General features: G+C 43.5%; 2 protein-coding genes across 7 annotated transcripts in view; both read right to left on the bottom strand.

Annotated features, from left to right (window-relative positions):
- Positions 1–5,964: 5,964 nt before the first annotated feature.
- LOC135560187 (kinesin-like protein KIF16B) lies at positions 5,965–10,819 on the bottom strand. The gene is made up of 3 exons (XM_065001575.1): positions 10,574–10,819; positions 10,384–10,467; positions 5,965–8,853 (listed from the first exon to the last, which is right to left on the bottom strand). Exons 1-3 carry the CDS (start codon positions 10,652–10,654, stop codon positions 8,683–8,685), a joined length of 336 nt encoding a protein of 111 aa, XP_064857647.1. The 5' UTR covers positions 10,655–10,819; the 3' UTR covers positions 5,965–8,682.
- Positions 10,820–11,109: 290 nt separating this feature from the next.
- The window catches only part of LOC115103868 (kinesin-like protein KIF16B), a 28,937-nt gene continuing 19,742 nt past the window's right edge, over positions 11,110–20,304 (bottom strand). For 4 of the 6 annotated variants that reach the window (XM_029624875.2, XM_029624877.2, XM_029624879.2 and 1 more), the window contains 4 exons: positions 15,604–15,709; positions 15,332–15,379; positions 14,957–15,007; positions 11,110–14,250 (listed from right to left, as the gene is read on the bottom strand). In XM_029624875.2, the coding sequence (XP_029480735.1) occupies positions 12,148–14,250; positions 14,957–15,007; positions 15,332–15,379; positions 15,604–15,709 (2,308 nt within the window). In that variant the 3' untranslated portion in view covers positions 11,110–12,147. The remainder of the gene's footprint in view (positions 14,251–14,956; positions 15,008–15,331; positions 15,380–15,603; positions 15,710–20,304) is intronic. The other 2 variants (XM_029624878.2, XM_065001574.1) reach the window with 1 other exon arrangement.

The following is a 20,304-nucleotide window of genomic DNA, read 5'->3' as shown; positions in this document are numbered from 1 at the left end:
TGCACATTATCCCCCTGCGTTCATGCCTTGATATAGTTTTTACTTCTTGTATAACTGCATTGCAATAATATATCATTTCCAAGTTTGGACAGTGCTCTTTATTTCATAGCTGGATTCACACATCTGAATTTGTGGTCACTGACAAAATGTCAGTTTTACATTGTTCTCATATCCTGTACTAAATGTAAACTTGATTTTTATAATGGATAAATAAAGTATGTTTTGTATATTTCTTTTAAACATTTAGATTTGAAAGGGGAGGTGCTTTTACAAGCCTCTTGTTTTTTTTATGTCTCCTGCACATGTGCATTTATTTAGTCTTTTAATTATCATAATTGTCTTTTTCTAGTTTAAATAAACATTTAATAATGTAACGTATGTACTTAACATGGAAAATATGCAGTGGTCAATCTTGATAAATAACCATTAAAACACGTTAAAATACAATGATTGTCTCGAATACAGTATGTTGAATGATAGACCATGTTATATGTATGAATTTTATCAAACTAAGTGTGTATGTACAAACACATGCACACGCCCATGCTTCAGTAATAGTCAGAAGTTCCTCATATGAACGAAAATGTGACTGAGGTCTGACCTTAGTTCCCAGTCAGCCAGACAATTTACAGAGCAAAGATGCTCATTTACTTATGACTTCATTGACCATCATAGGCAGCAAAATTCATATTTTCCTACTCAATTATCTGAAAGAATGGACTACTATAGGGTTAGATCCAGGGTAAAAAATATAAATAGCATCTTGAAGTGTGGATCCTAACCCTTTATTGATGTTTCTTATGACAGGGTTACGCCAAAAGACAATGCCCGAGAAACAAACAGTAACCTTGATCTGTAATCACCCTGTGGGAAGTTGCGTAACATGGAGCAGAGAATTAGATTGCAAGACAGTAGACATTGTCATTATTCAAGATGGAGTCGATGACAGAAAGCACATTTCTGATCCAGGCAACCATTATGGCTCAATAATAGACAAGTCATTGGTTATAGTGAGTTTGAAAGCCTCAGACTCTGGGACCTACTTCTGCAACATGCAACCAACAGTATATCTAAGAGTGACATCAAACAATGGCAAGAGTGTCCCAATAACCAACTGTTCTGGAGAGAGAAGACCAAACACCAAACACAATAATACTAAGCAAGTGTTGGTTGGTGTAGTTTCTGGTTTTGGGGTGCATCTGTTAATGAGCATCTTCATCTTGAGATATTTCTCAAAAAGAAGAGCAGTAAGGGCTGAAGCGGAAGGCAAGAACATTGCAGACGACCACAGACATCTATGCTGTCATAAAGGATCATGGGGCCAGGCCGATAGCAGAACGCAGCACTCAGGGTCAGAGTCAGTCTATATATCACCTGGCAGGTGTTCCAGGAATGAAGGGTGAAGGTACTCCTAAACAAAGTGAATCCCCTTATGTCATGCTCCATATTCCGCAAACTGAAGTCACAACAGTGAGGGCATGAACTCCTTCGCAATAAATCTACAGGAAATGATCATGACGAGTCTTTGCAAGTCACTCTGAGTCATTAAGACATTACTTTGTTTTTTCACACGGCTATTTGATATTGGTGTATTTTCTCCATCCAGTAGCCTTGATGTGTGTGAACTTGTTTTGCCTCAGAATACTGGAGTATGTATATGTCACCTTAAATGAGATAAGTTCCTTTTTCATGATCTAACTGGAATGGTCAGTGAATTGCTTAGCTTTTAATGCAGGAATAGTAAACACAATTCTTGTATACACAATCAATCACACACTGCCAAAATACAGTGCATTCGCAAAGTATTCAGACCACTTGACTTTTCCCACATTTTGTTACGTTACAGCCTTATTCTAAAATTGATGACATTTTACACACACAACTCCATAATAAAAGTGAAAACAGGTTTTTAGAAATATAAAAAATGTCCCACAGTTTACAGTACATGTCAGAGCAAAAAAAACAAGTACTGAGGGCGAAGGAATTGTCCGTAGAGCACAGAGACAGGATTAAATGTTTTATTATTTTTTACCTTTATTTAACTAGGCAAGTCAGTTAAGAACCAATTCTTATTTTCAATGACGGCCTAGGAACAGTGGGTTAACTTCCTTGTTCAGGGGGCAGAATGGCTGATTTTCACCTTGTCAGCTTAGTGATTCGATCCAACTAAAATCAACAATAGCCGTTATAATATACAATTCCTTTTATGACATTCAATGTCAATAGTTTACATTGCGTGTGTACAAGCACTTCATTTAGAAAACTATGCACATAAACATTAAAATTATATGTATACAATATGGTTTACAAAGGGAGTGAATCAAGTTTTTTTGCACTATACTAAATTGAATGTGAAACTGTAGTATATTTGTACCTACAGTATAGTACAGTTATTAAAGTGTTTCTGAAATGTTTTTATTTATTTATTTATTTATTTTACCTTTATTTAACCAGGTAAGCAAGTTGAGAACAAGTTCTCATTTACAATTGCGACCTGGCCAAGATAAAGCAAAGCAGTTCGACACATACAACGACACAGAGTTACACATGGAGTAAAACAAACATACAGTCAATAATACAGTAAAAAAAAACAAGTCTATATACAATGTGAGCAAATTAGGTGAGAAGGGAGGTAAAGGCAAAAAAGGCCATGGTGGCAAAGTAAATACAATATAGCAAGTAAAACACTGGAATGGTAGTTTTGCAATGGAAGAATGTGCAAAGTAGAAATAAAAATAATGGGGTGCAAAGGAGCAAAATAAATAAATAAATTAAATACAGTTGGGAAAGAGTTAGTTGTTTGGGCTAAATTATAGGTGGGCTATGTACAGGTGCAGTAATCTGTAAGATGCTCTGACAGTTGGTGCTTAAAGCTAGTGAGGGAGATAAGTGTTTCCAATTTAAGAGATTTTTGTAGTTCGTTCCAGTCATTGGCAGCAGAGAACTGGAAGGAGAGGCGGCCAAAGAAAGAATTGGTTTTGGGGGTGACTAGAGAGATATACCTGCTGGAGCGTGTGCTACAGGTGGGAGATGCTATGGTGACCAGCGAGCTGAGATAAGGGGGGACTTTACCTAGCAGGGTCTTGTAGATGACATGGAGCCAGTGGGTTTGGCGACGAGTATGAAGCGAGGGCCAGCCAACGAGAGCGTACAGGTCGCAATGGTGGGTAGTATATGGGGATTTGGTGACAAAACGGATTGCACTGTGATAGACTGCATCCAATTTGTTGAGTAGGGTATTGGAGGCTATTTTGTAAATGACATCGCCAAAGTCGAGGATTGGTAGGATGGTCAATTTTACAAGGGTATGTTTGGCAGCATGAGTGAAGGATGCTTTGTTGCGAAATAGGAAGCCAATTCTAGATTTAACTTTGGATTGGAGATGTTTGATATGGGTCTGGAAGGAGAGTTTACAGTCTAACCAGACACCTAAGTATTTGTAGTTGTCCACGTATTCTAAGTCAGAGCCGTCCAGAGTAGTGATGTTGGACAGGCGGGTAGGTGCAGGTAGCGATCGGTTGAAGAGCATGCATTTAGTTTTACTTGTATTTAAGAGCAATTGGAGGCCACGGAAGGAGAGTTGTATGGCATTGAAGCTTGCCTGGAGGGTTGTTAACACAGTGTCCAAAGAAGGGCCGGAAGTATACAGAATGGTGTCGTCTGCGTAGAGGTGGATCAGAGACTCACCAGCAGCAAGAGCGACCTCATTGATGTATACAGAGAAGAGAGTCGGTCCAAGAATTGAACCCTGTGGCACCCCCATAGAGACGGCCAGAGGTCCGGACAGCAGACCCTCCGATTTGACACACTGAACTCTATCAGAGAAGTAGTTGGTGAACCAGGCGAGGCAATCATTTGAGAAACCAAGGCTGTCGAGTCTGCCGATGAGGATGCGGTGGTTGACAGAGTCGAAAGCCTTGGCCAGATCAATGAATACGGCTGCACAGTAATGTTTCTTATCGATGGCGGTTAAGATATCGTTTAGGACCTTGAGCGTGGCTGAGGTGCACCCATGACCAGCTCTGAAACCAGATTGCATAGCAGAGAAGGTATGGTGAGATTCGAAATGGTCGGTAATCTGTTTGTTGACTTGGCTTTCAAGACCTTAGAAAGGCATGGTAGGATAGATATAGGTCTGTAACAGTTTGGGTCAAGAGTGTCCCCCTTTGAAGAGGGGGATGACCGCAGCTGCTTTCCAATCTTTGGGAATCTCAGATGACACGAAAGAGAGGTTGAACAGGCTAGTAATAGGGGTGGCAACAATTTCGGCAGATAATTTTAGAAAGAAAGGGTCCAGATTGTCTAGCCCGGCTGATTTGTAGGGGTCCAGATTTTTCAGCTCTTTCAGAACTTCAGCTGAATGGATTTGGGAGAAGGAGAAATGGGGAAGGCTTGGGCGAGTTGCTGTTGGGGGTGCAGTGCTGTTGACCGGGGTAGGAGTTGCCAGGTGGAAAGCATGGCCAGCCGTAGAAAAATGCTTATTGAAATTCTCAATTATGGTGGATTTATCAGTGGTGACAGTGTTTCCTATCTTCAGTGCAGTGGGCAGCTGGGAGGAGGTGTTCTTATTCTCCATGGACTTTACAGTGTCCCAGAACTTTTTGAGTTAGTGTTGCAGGAAGCAAATTTCTGCTTGAAAAAGCTAGCCTTGGCTTTTCTAACTGCCTGTGTATAACGGTTTCTAGCTTCCCTGAACAGCTGCATATCACGGGGCTGTTCGATGCTAATGCAGAACGCCATAGGATGTTTTTGTGTTGGTTAAGGGCAGTCAGGTCTGGGGAGAACCAAGGGCTATATCTGTTCCTGGTTCTAATTTTCTTGAATGGGGCATGTTTATTTAAGATTGTTAGGAAGGCATTTAAAAAAATATCCAGGCATCCTCTACTGACGGGATGAGATCAATATCCTTCCAGGACACCCCGGCCAGGTCGATTAGAAAGGCCTGCTCGCTGAAGTGTTTCAGGGAGCGTTTTACAGTGATGAGTGGAGGTCGTTTGACCGCTGACCCATTACGGATGCAGGCAATGAGGCAGTGATCGCTGAGATCTTGGTTGAAGACAGCAGAGGTGTATTTAGAGGGGAAGTTGGTTAGGATGATATCTATGAGGGTGCCCGTGTTTAAGGCTTTGGGGGGTACCTGGTAGGTTCATTGATAATTTGTGTGAGATTGAGGGCATCAAGTTTAGATTGTAGGATGGCTGGGGTGTTAAGCATGTTCCAGTTTAGGTCGCCTAGCAGCACGAGCTCTGAAGATAGATGGGGGCAATCAGTTCACATATGGTGTCCAGAGCACAGCTGGGGGCAGAGGGTGGTCTATAGCAGGCGGCAACGGTGAGAGACTTGTTTTTAGAGAGGTGGATTTTTAAAAGTAGAAGTTCAAATTGTTTGGGTACAGACCTGGATAGTAGGACAGAACTCTGCAGGCTATCTTTGCAGTAGATTGCAACACCGCCCCTTTGGCAGTTCTATCTTGTCTGAAAATGTTGTAGTTTGGAATTAAAATTTCTGAATTTTTGGTGGTCTTCCTAAGCCAGGATTCAGACACAGCTAGAACATCCGGGTTGGCAGAGTGTGCTAAAGCAGTGAAAAGAACAAACTTAGGGAGGAGGCTTCTAATGTTAACATGCATGAAACCAAGGCTATTACGGTTACAGAAGTCATCAAAAGAGAGCGCCTGGGGAATAGGAGTGGAGCTAGGCACTGCAGGGCCTGGATTCACCTCTACATCGCCAGAGGAACATAGGAGGAGAAGAATAAGGGTACGGCTAAAAGCAATAAGAATTGGTCGTCTAGAACGTCTGGAACAGAGAGTAAAAGGAGGTTTCTGGGGGCGATAAAATAGCATCAAGGTATAATGTACAGACAAAGGTATGGTAGGATGTGAATACAGTGGAGGTAAACCTAGGTATTGAGTGATGAAGAGAGATATATTGTCTCTAGAAACATCATTGAAACCAGGAGATGTCATTGCATGTGTGGGTGGTGGAACTAATAAGTTGGATAAGGTATAGTGAGCAGGACTAGAGGCTCTACAGTGAAATAAGCCAATAAACACTAACCAGAACAGCAATGGACAAGACATATTGACATTAAGGAGAGGCATCCTTAGTCGAGTGATCAAAAGGGTCCAGGGAGTGGAGAGGTTGGTTTGGGGGTCACGGCGATTTAGACAGCTAGCCAGGACATCGGTAGCAAGCTAGCATAGGATGGAGGTCTGTTGTTAGCCACCTCTTGCGTTCCGTCAGTAGATTAGTGGAGTTCCGTGTTGTAGAGGGGATTAGTCCAAATCACACAACAACAAAAAAATAAAAACAATAGATATAGTTATAGAGGCCCAAGAAGAAACATAATAATAATAAAAATAAATAAATTGTCCGATTGTCTATTCTGAGAGCAGCCGGTATGACAGCTAACGGTTAGCAGGCCGCAGATGGGCATTCAGGTAACGTCGCGACGGAGGAGCCAGCCGGATCTCCTTCGGGTAGATAACGTCGGCAGTCCAGTTGTGAAGGCCCGGTGGGGCTCCGCGTAGGCAGTAAAACGGGTCCGGATAGGTGACTGCAGCCCAGGAGTGATTGACGGAGCTCAGGAGTGATTGACGGAGCTGGCTAGCTCCGGAGTAATTGATGTTTGCTCCGGAATCGACGAAAGCAGATAGACACACGGATAGCAGCCAGCTAGCTGTGAGATCCGGGAGTGAATGTCCAGAGAGCAGTTGAAATCCAGGGACATGGAGAGAAAAATCGGTCCGGTATGTTCCGTTCCGAGCCGCGCTGCGCCGTACAAAACTGGCGATAGATTTTCGAGTTAAAGGATAGCTGATGACCACAAACCGTGGTTAGCTAAATACTAACGAGTTGCCAGTAAAGAAGCTAACTAGCTTCTGATTAGCTCCTGGCTAGCTTCTTGGAGTTTCTGGCTAGCTTCTTGGAGGATTGCAGATTTGAGGTAAATAATACGTATTTATACATATCAATTGGTGAGGCAGGTTGCAGGAGAGTGTATTGAAGATGAGTTGATGGAAAATAAAAATAAAATGTACGTGAAAAAAGTTGTAAATATATATATATATACACGACACGACAAGACGAGGACAAAAGACGTCTGAACTGCTATGCCATCTCGGGCAGAAGATCATAAAAGTAGACTAACCCAACCATGGGTTACATTTCTTCTAGCCCATAGATTACCTACAAGGTTAGAAACCAAAAAACTGTTGAATCAGCAGCAGTGACTGTATTAATTGTGAAACTCGGAAGACATGCAGTCAACAAATGCATCATTCTATTAGCCAGCTGGAAACATGGAGAGGAACACTGTTAGCAACAGCTTTCACGACCAGTAGGCACACCAACTGCCTAGGCCCAAAAATACACAATTAAGTGTCGAAAGGTGAAGTCTCGAGAGACTATACTGTGCCACCATTAGTTGACGCCACCGTCAATGATTATTCTCACAATCCTGAATACTATGATTCAACCTGAACCAATGCCATATGTGACATCAGCTCGACTTTTTAAATGTTATGTTTAACTGTAGTAGCTACCACTAAAGGTGAAGTCCACTATTACTTCGAGAGCTCACCAAAATGACTAGTTAACAGTTCACCCAAACTGGGAGGGATCATGAGTCCTTGTTATCGCACTCAAAAGTTCCTCTCCTCAGACTATTTACAATTGATACATTGTGTAATAATGAGAAATTTGTATCAACATTAAAAGGGGAAGTTCAGTTTTTTGGTTTCTAACCTTGTAGGTAATCTATGGGCTAGAAGAAATGTAACCCATGGTTGGGTTAGTCTACTTTTATGATGAGGAACCATTAACATTAAGTTATAAAAATACTGAACATCCCCTTTAAGCAAGTTCAAGAAGCCATGACCCATACAGTACAGAAACAGGCTACCCTTAACACTACAGGTAGTGAAGAATAATGCCTTCATGGTCAGTTCCCATAGTTACAGCACATGTCAGTCTCAATTACATATCACCAGAAATGGTAGAAACTAGAGTTGCCAATGAAATTATAGCTGCATAAAAATATATTTTTTTGTAAAGCCTCCCTTCAAAACATTATTTCTGAGAAACTGTGGTGAACAGGAAGAGAGCAGAGTGGATGACTTAGCAAGTCAATGCTGCCAGGACTTTGCAATGTCTTCTAGATTGGCAGCGGTTGCATTACCTTTCAGCAAGGCCCACTTTAGAACCATTTTGTGTCACTGTAATAGGAAATATTCTACACCGGTTGTCATTACATTACTTACTTGACTTATAAGATGAGACCATTTCTCATGTGTTTGGTCCTCATAAAAAGTACAATTTCCACAAGAAAGGAAGGAGAGCGAGTAGGAAAGGAAGGAGAGCGAGTAGGAAAGGAAGGAGAGCGAGTAGGAAAGGAAGGAGAGCGAGTAGGAAAAATGTAGTAAGGTAACTAGTAAGTTAGATATCTGTTCCTTAGTGCCTCTGATAACTTGGTTGTACTGAGGTCAATACCTAGACTGCGACCTGCGAAGGCACTGCACACTTTGGTTTTGGGATTAAAGCTGCTCCATCGTAGCCTGGTCACAGATCTGTTTGCGCAACTCCAATGGGCAATGCATGACAATGACCATAGGAAATGGCAAAACAGCACAAAAAGATCTGGGGCAAGGCTAGCTCCAACCCGTCCTCATCTAAAATGTCTTCAACCAGTTCCATGGCTGCTGTAGTCAAAGACGCCCTTCTTGAAGAACGGGGAGAAGTCACAGACTGTGTACTTGGACAGCTGCAGACCACCCTCAGAGTCCGAATCAGTGCAGAGTGGAGAGCCCGAGGAGGGCGACATCATAACCCTGAAGAAGTTTTTCAGATATTTCTGGAGGAGCAAACGGAGAAGAGTGAGGAATGACTACAAGTAAGAGTTTTTTTAAAAAGAGAGTAAAAAGTAAAACATTTACACAAGTCAAAAAGAAAAAAGATAATGTACTTTCCAGAAGAGAGAGAGTGTGTGTTAGGTCTGTTTGAGAGAATACTATAGATTAGTAGGGTGTGAATTAGCAATGACAGTAGCATGGAGCATTTATCTCCTGCTTAGTCATCCAACATTAGAACAATATTTCTTCTTATCCATACAATGGATATCAATCAATATAATAATAATTCCTACAGTGCCATCTACAGTTCAAACACACTTTAAAAATCAGTGGTCACCAACCTTTTCGTAGTCAAAAAGAAAAGAGATCTACCGCTCAGATTATTATTTTTAAAACATGACTTCAAAGAATGTAAGCCTATGCAACATTAATGAGCTTTGTGCAGTAGGCCCAATACATTATTACAACACGCTTGGCCTTCAGACTATATTATATTTCAAAACTTAAGCCTTGATAACAAAAGATTGATAACAAGATCAGTTGTTGTAGAACTTGCAAGGCACAGCTGAGCATGAATTGAAATAATTTGCAACAAATTAGCTTTTGTTTTTTACTGTACTGATGGTACCTGCATCTGATGGTCAGTTTCAATGGAGGGAGAGAGCAGCAGAGGGTCTGCCTCTCAAGTTCCCTGCTCTCTCCTTTCCTCGGGGAGACTGACCAGAGAGAGAGGGGACAGTCTTCCACCTAAATGCGAAACTCAAGTCGCACTACATTATTTCTGCCTCATGCACAAATTCACGTTGTTCTTATGACTAGAGAAAGGGGCGAAAAACATCAACAACAAAAAAAGACGAGCTGCTAATAATGAAAACAGGCCTGTTGATACATTCATTGCAGCTGCAGTGGTGGTTGTAGGGCGAGTAGAAGTAGGGAGAAACGCTTTTTAAGTTTAGTGAAAGTGTTAAATAAAAACAGTGCTGAATAAAACAAACATGAACTCACTCAAACACATCAGCTATTTGCTGCATATTTGACAGTCTCGCTTTAGTCAGGGTTTTAAAAGTTATGAACTCTCACCTAGGCTAGTATCAAAATTTGTTGTGGGTTTGTGGAAGCTGTAGGCATGGTGATTTGAGCTATCTGATTTGCCAGCGCAGTAGGCACACTTGATTCAGCTCTCTTGGTCTGCAGGGTAGGCAGAGTTTGTCCCTTCAGTCAAATTAAAAGGTTCAAAAATGGAAACACTTTTCCTACCCAGCATGCAGGGCTTCTGAATCAAGTGCACCTACTGCCAACAGCGCAAGACTAATAAAAACAAAACATTTGAGCATAAGGATTTAACATTGGCCTTTCTACAGAAATGTTTGGTGATCGACTACTGCTACTGCTTTAAAATGTCTGTCAAGGAACAATTAGGTCTCTGAACTGACGGATGAGAATGACAAACCTTCAGACTTTTGTCAGTGATTGACAACTTAATTATACTGCTGTTAAGAAACGCAATAGTATGTGTCAATGGCAGCACCCACCTCCAAGTGACTCTGCCGCTCAGCAACCATTCTCTCATCTCGGTTTCCAAAGAGTTTTTTGGGAGGGAATTCTAAAGCTGCAAGCTGGTATGGAAGGAGGTCATTAAGATCGCATCAATTATACTACGATTATCTCCAATAGGGGAGGACATGTTGTATGTGGTAATTCCTAGTTCATCAGTCTTTTTACCTCGGGGTATTTCATCTTGAGAGTTTTGTGCATTTCCCGAAAGCGGCTGTATCTCCTGAAGACGGTCCACGTTTCATCCATTACAGTGATCTAAAGAGAGAGGAAAATAATACTGAGTACAAGACTGATACAACGAACTCATTGAATAACGTCAGAATTCTAAATGGAGCACTAAGTAAGTAGTAAAGACATGGACCTGTCAGACATGTACGCAAGACCAGACAGCAAAGTGACGATCCTGGGTCTTGAGAGATACTTAACAAGAGAAGCGTACCTTAATTTCAAACGCAAAGTGCTCATCTTTCCCTTGCCCTCTGAGAACGTAGCGAGGAATGCTAATTTTAACGGGGTCCTTTAGGCAGCCGGAGTTGGTCCCAAGAGGGACAGAGACAAATCGCTGCTGGGAAAGACATGGGTGGAACAAAAGGAAATTGGGAGAGAGAGAAACATGGACAGGAAGGTGTAGTCTTATTTATATGACAAGAGTGAACAGGTATGAAACAGAACAGCCAGATACCGCCAGGCAACGCAAAGGCTTATACAGAACACCATCTTTATTTTTTTGTTAAAACAATTAAACATATTTTATTAACATTATTACAGTGATCATAGTCACAAGTCATATTGTACATCAGACATTCTTCATGTTACTTTTCACACATAGTCCTCAAAACCATATTGCACATTACCATATGATTGATATGCATAAACGTATACACAAACATATTGAAGAAAACAATTTCACCAGCCAAAAATGATTGATGTGAGCATTCATGTAAGAACAGAGAAGGAGAGCTAAGTTGACTAAACAAAAAGGTCAACCTATTCCCTGTAGTGGGGAAGAAAATCTATGAAATATCCAATTAATCAACAACACCAATACAAAACAATTAGGTTTGTGAGTAAAACTGTTCTTAAAGTGACAACGATTTGATTAAGGTGTACCACCACATTGGCAGTATGTTAAGAGAAGCATTCAAATATACTATAAAATACTTTAAAATCAATAGCAGCCATTGGAGTTACACCTTTACATTTTAGTATTTGATCTATATTCATAATATGGACATGTATTTTCTTATAACACAATGTTCATGAGGATTCTGTAGATACGTTTCAATAAAATGTTACATTGACATTGTGGATGTACGTTAACAATTACAACAGGCATGGTTCCCATGTTACAATAATGATGTTTTTTGTTGTTTTTTTAAATATAATTTTCAACTAATCAAAAAAATCATTTAAACAGTGTTAAATACATATTGAAGTGGTATGGCGGTGCCGTCATGCTCAAACAAAATAGGATTTACAAGTAGAATATTTGCGATAATGTTGCTAAACTCTTATAGTATGCAAACCCTAATGTCATCAGTCTAGCTAGCTGATGATTAACCTCATAACTGCCAACTCACCATGGCTTTCTTGCTCAAGTGCAACGCTGAATGAAAGAAAAGAGTTCAGCAGGACGGCACGGTCATTACACTTCAGGCCTGCAGTGGCAGTTAAACTCCTTTCCTTTTATTACCTACTAGCATGACATCCTTTTATGACCTGTAAGCACAGCCTTAAAATCAGGTTGACAGATGATTGATAAGGATTGCTGCATCCGAGGTAGAGCTGAAAGTTAATTTCCAGGAATCAGCTGGGGGCCTGCAATCAGAAGGAAAAGGGACAATGGCGACGCCTTTCCTGGTCTTTCTTTTGGTCTCATTCTGCCCTTTGTGAGCCGTGGAGAATGCGATGTCAAGCACCATACATCTATCGCTGTGTCTCACAAGCACACATCGGATGTCTGAGCGTCTGCGCAGCTCTACTCCCTGAAACTGGGGTTGGATGGGAACCAGAGTTGAGCCTCGAGGTACCGGGTGAAACACAACATCCTCTTGCACCAGGCCTATGTGGTTGTCTGTGAGAAAGAACTGGCAAAGGACATCTTGGCGGGAGGTGGAATAGTTTTCCACCTTGATGGAAGTGTAGATAAGAAGGTGTATGTCAGCCAATGAGGGCTTGTTGGGTCCTTCCATGTTGCCGTGCAGGATGTAGAGCAGGTCAGCCATGATCCTCTTAAAGCGTGAGGTAACACAGAGGCCACAATCCAGCAGGAGGTCTGGAACGTGGGACCTCCAGTCCAGAGAGAGGCGTGAGAGGTCTCCACGAAGCAAGGGGTGGGCTCCTGGGCCTTCCTGAACCTCTGCCGGGGCAAGGATTTTCAGCAGGGTACAGCATAGCTCCTGGGTAAGCTCTTTGCTGTGGGTGAAGATGACCAAGATGGTGTCTTCAGTGGAGCCCAGGAGTCGTACATGCTGCCCAGCAAAGCTCACTTGGATCTCCTTGATGTGCAAGAGACTGAAGTGCTGAAAAACTGCCAAAGGCTGGTTGTTACCTAAACCAGTACCAGCGGAGACTGCATAGAGGTCGGTTTCAGATAACAGTAAGCAACTTGGTTGTGGTGTAGGCTGTTTGCAATTGGCAACGCTTAGCCAGTAGATACCCAAAAGGTGGTGGGAAGTGGCAGCGATTTTGGGCGTCACACAATACAAACGAATGAGAATCTTCTGAAGTGGAAGAGACTGTAATTCCGAAAGGAAGATGGGAAACTGCACGAGCGTCTGACAATAAACTACAGGCTTCCCGTCTTTGTAGGTTGTCACAGAGCCTTTAGGCCATAATGAAATGTCCGTAATTGCAGACATATGACCTTTCTCAGGTACATTGAAAAGGCAATTGCCTGTCAAATTGGCAAAATGAACTTTATTCTGCCTTGAGTCGGGTTTCATTGAATGGTCAAGCTGCTTTTTCTGAACAAATGGAAGATCTTTTGTAACTATGGTCATGTACTGAGAGAATGTAGTAGTCAATGCTGAAGTCTCTCCTGCTCGAACCTGCCTAATGATATCCCGTGTACTCTGCAGATATCGTCCAGCGTCGTTGTAAACTCCAGACAGCTTGCCTGCCAAGTATCCAAGGACGTAACTCTGTTTGGCTCCCAGTTCCTTGGTTAGTCGATCCGGTTCTGAAGTTACCAGATTCCTCTGCACCTGCCCATTTACAGACTCTTTGGGGATCTTGTTGAGACCAAAGTAGCCCTTGATGACGATTTGTCTCTTTGAACTTTGTGTCAGTATGGGGACTTCAGAGTTGATCATGGTTGCAGTGTCGTTACTTGTCTTGCTTGTGTTCTGAACTTGGTCTTTGGTAGCTTCCACAGAGTCAAACTGTGTGAGTCCGTGCAACACTGGGTTCTCTGTTCTGGTTTCTCTGGACTGAGAATATGATAGACTTTTGGTCTTGTCAACAATGCAGCAACTAAAATTGGTTACTCCCTCATCTGGGCTACATTGGCTGTTACTTCCATCCTCACTGACTATGGTGTTTGTAGACCTAAATCCCCAGTCCTTGGTTTTAAAATCACAGCCATTGTTCTCGCTCTCAGCTTGGTCAACCTTCCCCTTCACTCCCACCTGCCACCATTTTGCTTTTTCACCCTCTTTATAAGGCAATATTCCCTTCTGTGCCAAGACTTTGGTTTCCCCTTCTGGATTGTGAATTTTATCTAACTCCGAGTGGTCTTTGCCACCTTCTTCTGAACTTGTTGGATGCCCTTCCAGATGAGTGCTCGTCTCAAGTCCTGGGACATACAGGTAGCTACGCCACAGCACGGGCATGGAGTCTTTCTGTGTGGACAAGGGGGGGATTCCATGACTATAACTTCAAACCAGAGATCACAGCTCTGAATTATAGTCTTTCAATTATTCATTCTCACCCCAGTAAATTAAGTTCTTCCTCCACCAAGTGTAAAAATCCAGTTGTGATTGAAATAAAATCGAGATGAGCAAGATTACAATTCAAAACAGAATTAAAATAAATTGATGATTGTTATGCAGTAGGAATACAAAATTACACATCCCAGGCTTCCATGCAATCTTGTTCTTTTCTTACAAAACCAGATATCAACCTTGTTTGGCTAGACATTTCTCCTTATCCTGTTCTACACTTGGGTCGGCCTCCTGGTCAGTGACTGCTTTCCTTTAGCCAATTCAGTATTTATCCAATTTCCTGCTTCTTTGTGATTGTGTGGATTTTTCTAGTCAATATCCCCATAAACAGCTATATTCTTATGTTTTTGCCATTTCTTTATAAAGGTCTTAAAAAGGTTCTTGGTTTAGGAATCTTATATGGTTTATCAGATACAGGTATCCCAAATTTGTAAAACAGAATGTTCCCTAAAGCGCCTTTTACAAACGGCATGTATTTTTTCCATAGTTGGTGTGGTGGTTTGTGAAGATTCAGCATGATTGCCACTCAAGTTAAATTACTGTTTAAAAATGTCTGGTTAGTTTCTCCATCTCCAACAAAAAAAAGAAAATACTCAAGTCTTACCTCATATTTCAATTTCCTAGGGTTGACAGGGTTTTGCAGCTTGTTGTCATCCTGTAATGAATAAGACCACACCTCTAAGCAATGACAAACAATTCCTAAAAGATACACTGCAATGTCAAAGTCATCTCAAACTCAAATTGCATATGTTGCGGCAAATGGACAACTTCGGCATCAGGCAGCAGAGTCTGCCTGATGGCAGACCTTCCTCCTATTGGGGAAAATAAAAGCAAACAAGGCAAAACATCATCCACATAATTAGAGAAAGGTTGGAAAAAGATCCCACGTGATTGGTCCATGTAACCTCTATAGAGAATTATCAGAAATGCATGCAGATTATAGTTCATTCTGTATACCGTGTCGGGGACCTGGGCTTACCTCATCTGTTAATCTAACAGAGCTAGAATCATTAACTTCTTTGTCCTCCTGTAGGATTGAAGAGCTTCATATAATTGCTATTTTTTGAAGGCACAATTTCCAAATGGGGGTTTCTTTATTAAGCTCCGATTGTATGGGAGACTACAGTGACTAAGACTTTATGAGTTTGAACATCAATAATATATTTGTGAGATTGAGAAATATCACCATCTGAATTTTGCATGCGCTCTGTACGGGGAATGCAAACAAAACAATGCATCACTGATGCTTACCTGCAGAGATTCAGATGAAAGTGAGAGCTCACTGTTTTTGTCACCATTGATGCGGTTCAGCTTCTGTAACCTTCTCTTAACCTCCTCCTCAATATATGCATTTATCCTGTCAACGGATAAGGAAACTTAGACACTCAATCTGCAATAGCCAGGTCAACCCTAGGGTCCAAAAATAAGGCATCTTCAATATGATCATCTGGTAGTTACGTTGACATCTACATTTTACCATTCCCAATCCTACAACAAATTTGCCTGTGCAATCATTGTGAATATTGCATAGGATTTGACACATACAGTTCCTTCAGAAAGTATTCACACCCATTTACATTCTCCTCATTTTGTTGTTACAAAGTGAGATTAGCTCGATTCCGTTTCTTTTTTTATCCTGGAAAACCTCCCCAGTCCTTGACAATTACAAGCATACCCATAACATGATGCGGCCACCACTATACTTGAAAATATGGAGTGTGATACTCAGTAATGTGTTGCATTGGATTTGCCCCAAAACATAACATATTATTTTACTGCCTTGTTGCAAACAGGATGCGTGTTTTGGAATATGTTTTATTCTGTACAGACTTACTTCTTTCCACTTAGCCGTTAAACCCTGTTTTAAAGTCACCATTGGCCTCATGGTGAAATCCCTGAGTGGTTTCCTTCCGTTCCGGCAACTGAGTTAGGAAGGACGCCTGTATATTTGTAATGACTGGGTGTATTGATACACCGTCCAAAGTATAATTAATAACTTCCCCATGCTCAAAGGGATATTCAATATCTGCTTTTTATTAATTTATTTTATCTACCAATAGGTGCCGTTCTTTGCGAGGCATTGGAAAACTTCCCTGGTCATTGTGGTTGAATCTGTATTTGAAATTCACTGCTCGACTGAGGGACCATTCAGATAACTGTACGTATGGGTACAGAGAAGGTAGTCCTTAAAAAAAATCCTGTTAATCACTATTATTGCTCACAGAGTGAGTACATGCAACTTATTATGTGACTTGTTAAGCAAATGTTTACTCCTGAACTCATTTATTGGGGTGGCAGGTAAGCCTAGTGTTTAGAGCGTTGGCCTACAGATTAGAACTCAACAACCCGGTCGCATTCCGCCTCGCTCCACAGGTAGTATCACATTTTCATTTCATTTCATTACAGTACAACAGTTTGATTTGTTTGATCGTAGCTAGCTACATAGCTAGCTACATAGCCGTCTCTGTATCAAAGATAATTGTGTAGTCTAGAGCGATTTTCTAGGTTACCTAGCCAGCTATTGTCGTTCTTTTAACGCAACGTAACGTAATCAACACTGCTAGCTAGCCAGCTAGCCCCCGAATCAACAACGCAGCCACTGCCAGCTAGCCTACAAAGTCAACAACGCAGCCACTGCCAGCTAGCCTACTTCAGCAGTACTGTATCATTTTTAATCATTTTAGTCAATAAGATTCTTGCTACGTAAGCTCAACTTTCTGAACATTCGAGACGTGTAGTCCACTTGTCATTCCAATCTCCTTTGCATTAGCGTAGCCTCTTCTGTAGCCTGTCAACTATGTGTCTGTCTATCCCTGTTCTCTCCTCTCTGCACAGACCATACAAACGCTCCACACCGCGTGGCCGCCCTAATCTGGTGGTCCCAGCGCGCACGACCCACGTGGAGTTCCAGGTCTCCGGTAGCCTCTGGAACTGCCGATCTGCGGCCAACAAGGCAGAGTTAATCTCAGCCTATGCCTCCCTCCAGTCCCTCGACTTCTTGGCACTGACGGAAACATGGATCACCACAGATAACACTGCTACTCCTACTGCTCTCTCTTCGTCCGCCCACGTGTTCTCGCACACCCCGAGAGCTTCTGGTCAGCGGGGTGGTGGCACCGGGATCCTCATCTCTCCCAAGTGGTCATTCTCTCTTTCTCCCCTTACCAATCTGTCTATCGCCTCCTTTGAATTCCATGCTGTCACAGTTACCAGCCCTTTCAAGCTTAACATCCTTATCATTTATCGCCCTCCAGGTTCCCTCGGAGAGTTCATCAATGAGCTTGATGCCTTGATAAGCTCCTTTCCTGAGGACGGCTCACCTCACACAGTTCTGGGCGACTTTAACCTCCCCACGTCTACCTTTGACTCATTCCTCTCTGCCTCCTTTCCACTCCTCTCCTCTTTTGACCTCTCCCTCTCACCTTCCCCCCCTACTCACAAGGCAGGCAATACGCTCGACCTCATCTTTACTAGATGCTGTTCTTCCACTAACCTCATTGCAACTCCCCTCCAAGTCTCCGACCACTACCTTGTATCCTTTTCCCTCTCGCTCTCATCCAACACTTCCCACACTGCCCCTACTCGGATGGTATCGCGCCGTCCCAACCTTCGCTCTCTCTCCCCCGCTACTCTCTCCTCTTCCATCCTATCATCTCTTCCCTCTGCTCAAACCTTCTCCAACCTATCTCCTGATTCTGCCTCCTCAACCCTCCTCTCCTCCCTTTCTGCATCCTTTGACTCGCTACGTCCCCTATCCTCCAGGCCGGCTCGGTCCTCCCCTCCCGCTCCGTGGCTCGACGACCCATTGCGAGCTCACAGAACAGGGCTCCGGGCAGCCGAGCGGAAATGGAGGAAAACTCGCCTCCCTGCGGACCTGGCATCCTTTCACTCCCTCCTCTCTACATTTTCCTCTTCTGTCGCTGCTGCTAAAGCCACTTTCTACCACTCTAAATTCCAAGCATCTGCCTCTAACCCTAGGAAGCTCTTTGCCACCTTCTCCTCCCTCCTGAATCCCCCTCCCCCTCTCCCCCCCTCCTCCCTCTCTGCAGATGACTTCGTCAACCATTTTGAAAAGAAGGTCGACGACATCCGATCCTCGTTTGCTAAGTCAAACGACACCGCTGGTTCTGCTCACACTGCCCTACCCTGTGCTCTGACCTCTTTCTCACCTCTCTCTCCAGATGAAATCTCGCGTCTTGTGACGGCCGGCCGCCCAACAACCTGCCCGCTTGACCCTATCCCCTCCTCTCTTCTCCAGACCATTTCCGGAGACCTTCTCCCTTACCTCACCTCGCTCATCAACTCATCCCTGACCGCTGGCTACGTCCCTTCTGTCTTCAAGAGAGCGAGAGTTGCACCCCTTCTGAAAAAACCTACACTCGATCCCTCCGATGTCAACAACTACAGACCAGTATCCCTTCTTTCTTTTCTCTCCAAAACCCTTGAACGTGCCGTCCTTGGCCAGCTCTCCCGCTATCTCTCTCAGAATGACCTTCTTGATCCAAATCAGTCAGGTTTCAAGACTAGTCATTCAACTGAGACTGCTCTTCTCTGTATCACGGAGGCGCTCCGCACTGCTAAAGCTAACTCTCTCTCCTCTGCTCTCATCCTTCTAGACCTATCGGCTGCCTTCGATACTGTGAACCATCAGATCCTCCTCTCCACCCTCTCCGAGTTGGGCATCTCCGGCGCGGCCCACGCTTGGATTGCGTCCTACCTGACAGGTCGCTCCTACCAGGTGGCGTGGCGAGAATCCGTCTCCTCACCACGTGCTCTCACCACTGGTGTCCCCCAGGGCTCTGTTCTAGGCCCTCTCCTATTCTCGCTATACACCAAGTCACTTGGCTCTGTCATAACCTCACATGGTCTCTCCTATCATTGCTATGCAGACGACACACAATTAATCTTCTCCTTTCCCCCTTCTGATGACCAGGTGGCGAATCGCATCTCTGCATGTCTGGCAGACATATCAGTGTGGATGACGGATCACCACCTCAAGCTGAACCTCGGCAAGACAGAGCTGCTCTTCCTCCCGGGGAAGGACTGCCCGTTCCATGATCTCGCCATCACGGTTGACAACTCCACTGTGTCCTCCTCCCAGAGCGCTAAGAACCTTGGCGTGATCCTGGACAACACCCTGTCGTTCTCAACTAACATCAAGGCGGTGGCCCGTTCCTGTAGGTTCATGCTCTACAACATCCGTAGAGTACGACCCTGCCTCACACAGGAAGCGGCGCAGGTCCTAATCCAGGCACTTGTCATCTCCCGTCTGGATTACTGCAACTCGCTGTTGGCTGGGCTCCCTGCCTGTGCCATTAAACCCCTACAACTCATCCAGAACGCCGCAGCCCGTCTGGTGTTCAACCTTCCCAAGTTCTCTCACGTCACCCCGCTCCTCCGCTCTCTCCACTGGCTTCCAGTTGAAGCTCGCATCCGCTACAAGACCATGGTGCTTGCCTACGGAGCTGTGAGGGGAACGGCACCTCAGTACCTCCAGGCTCTGATCAGGCCCTACACCCAAACAAGGGCACTGCATTCATCCACCTCTGGCCTGCTCGCCTCCCTACCACTGAGGAAGTACAGTTCCCGCTCAGCCCAGTCAAAACTGTTCGCTGCTCTGGCCCCCAATGGTGGAACAAACTCCCTCACGACGCCAGGACAGCGGAGTCAATCACCACCTTCCGGAGACACCTGAAACCCCACCTCTTTAAGGAATACCTAGGATAGGATAAAGTAATCCTTCTCACCCCCCTTAAAAGATTTAGATGCACTATTGTAAAGTGGCTGCTCCACTGGATGTCATAAGGTGAATGCACCAATTTGTAAGTCGCTCTGGATAAGAGCGTCTGCTAAATGACTTAAATGTAAATGTAATGTAAATGCCTAGTAGCCGAAAGGTTGCAAGATTGAATCCCCGAGCTGACAAGGTAAACATCTGTCGTTCTGCCCCTT

This window comes from Oncorhynchus nerka, linkage group LG15 (genome assembly GCF_034236695.1).
Source record: "Oncorhynchus nerka isolate Pitt River linkage group LG15, Oner_Uvic_2.0, whole genome shotgun sequence".
In the NCBI taxonomy this organism is placed as follows: Eukaryota; Metazoa; Chordata; class Actinopteri; order Salmoniformes; family Salmonidae; genus Oncorhynchus; species Oncorhynchus nerka.
Note: the sequence above shows the minus strand (reverse complement) of the source record. Positions and strands in the feature narration are given on the sequence as shown.

What these genes read in the sequence shown, in the direction of transcription:
- LOC135560187 (XM_065001575.1), bottom strand. Translation starts at nt 10,654, where the DNA reads ATGGATGAAACGTGGACCGTCTTCAGGAGATACAGCCGCTTTCGGGAA. An exon ending in TCAAGATGAAATACCCCGAG is followed by an intron (nt 10,468 to 10,573) that starts GTAAAAAGACTG and finishes CTTCCATACCAG; the next exon opens with CTTGCAGCTTTAGAATTCCC. An exon ending in AGCGGCAGAGTCACTTGGAG is followed by an intron (nt 8,854 to 10,383) that starts GTGGGTGCTGCC and finishes TTGCTCCTCCAG; the next exon opens with AAATATCTGAAAAACTTCTT.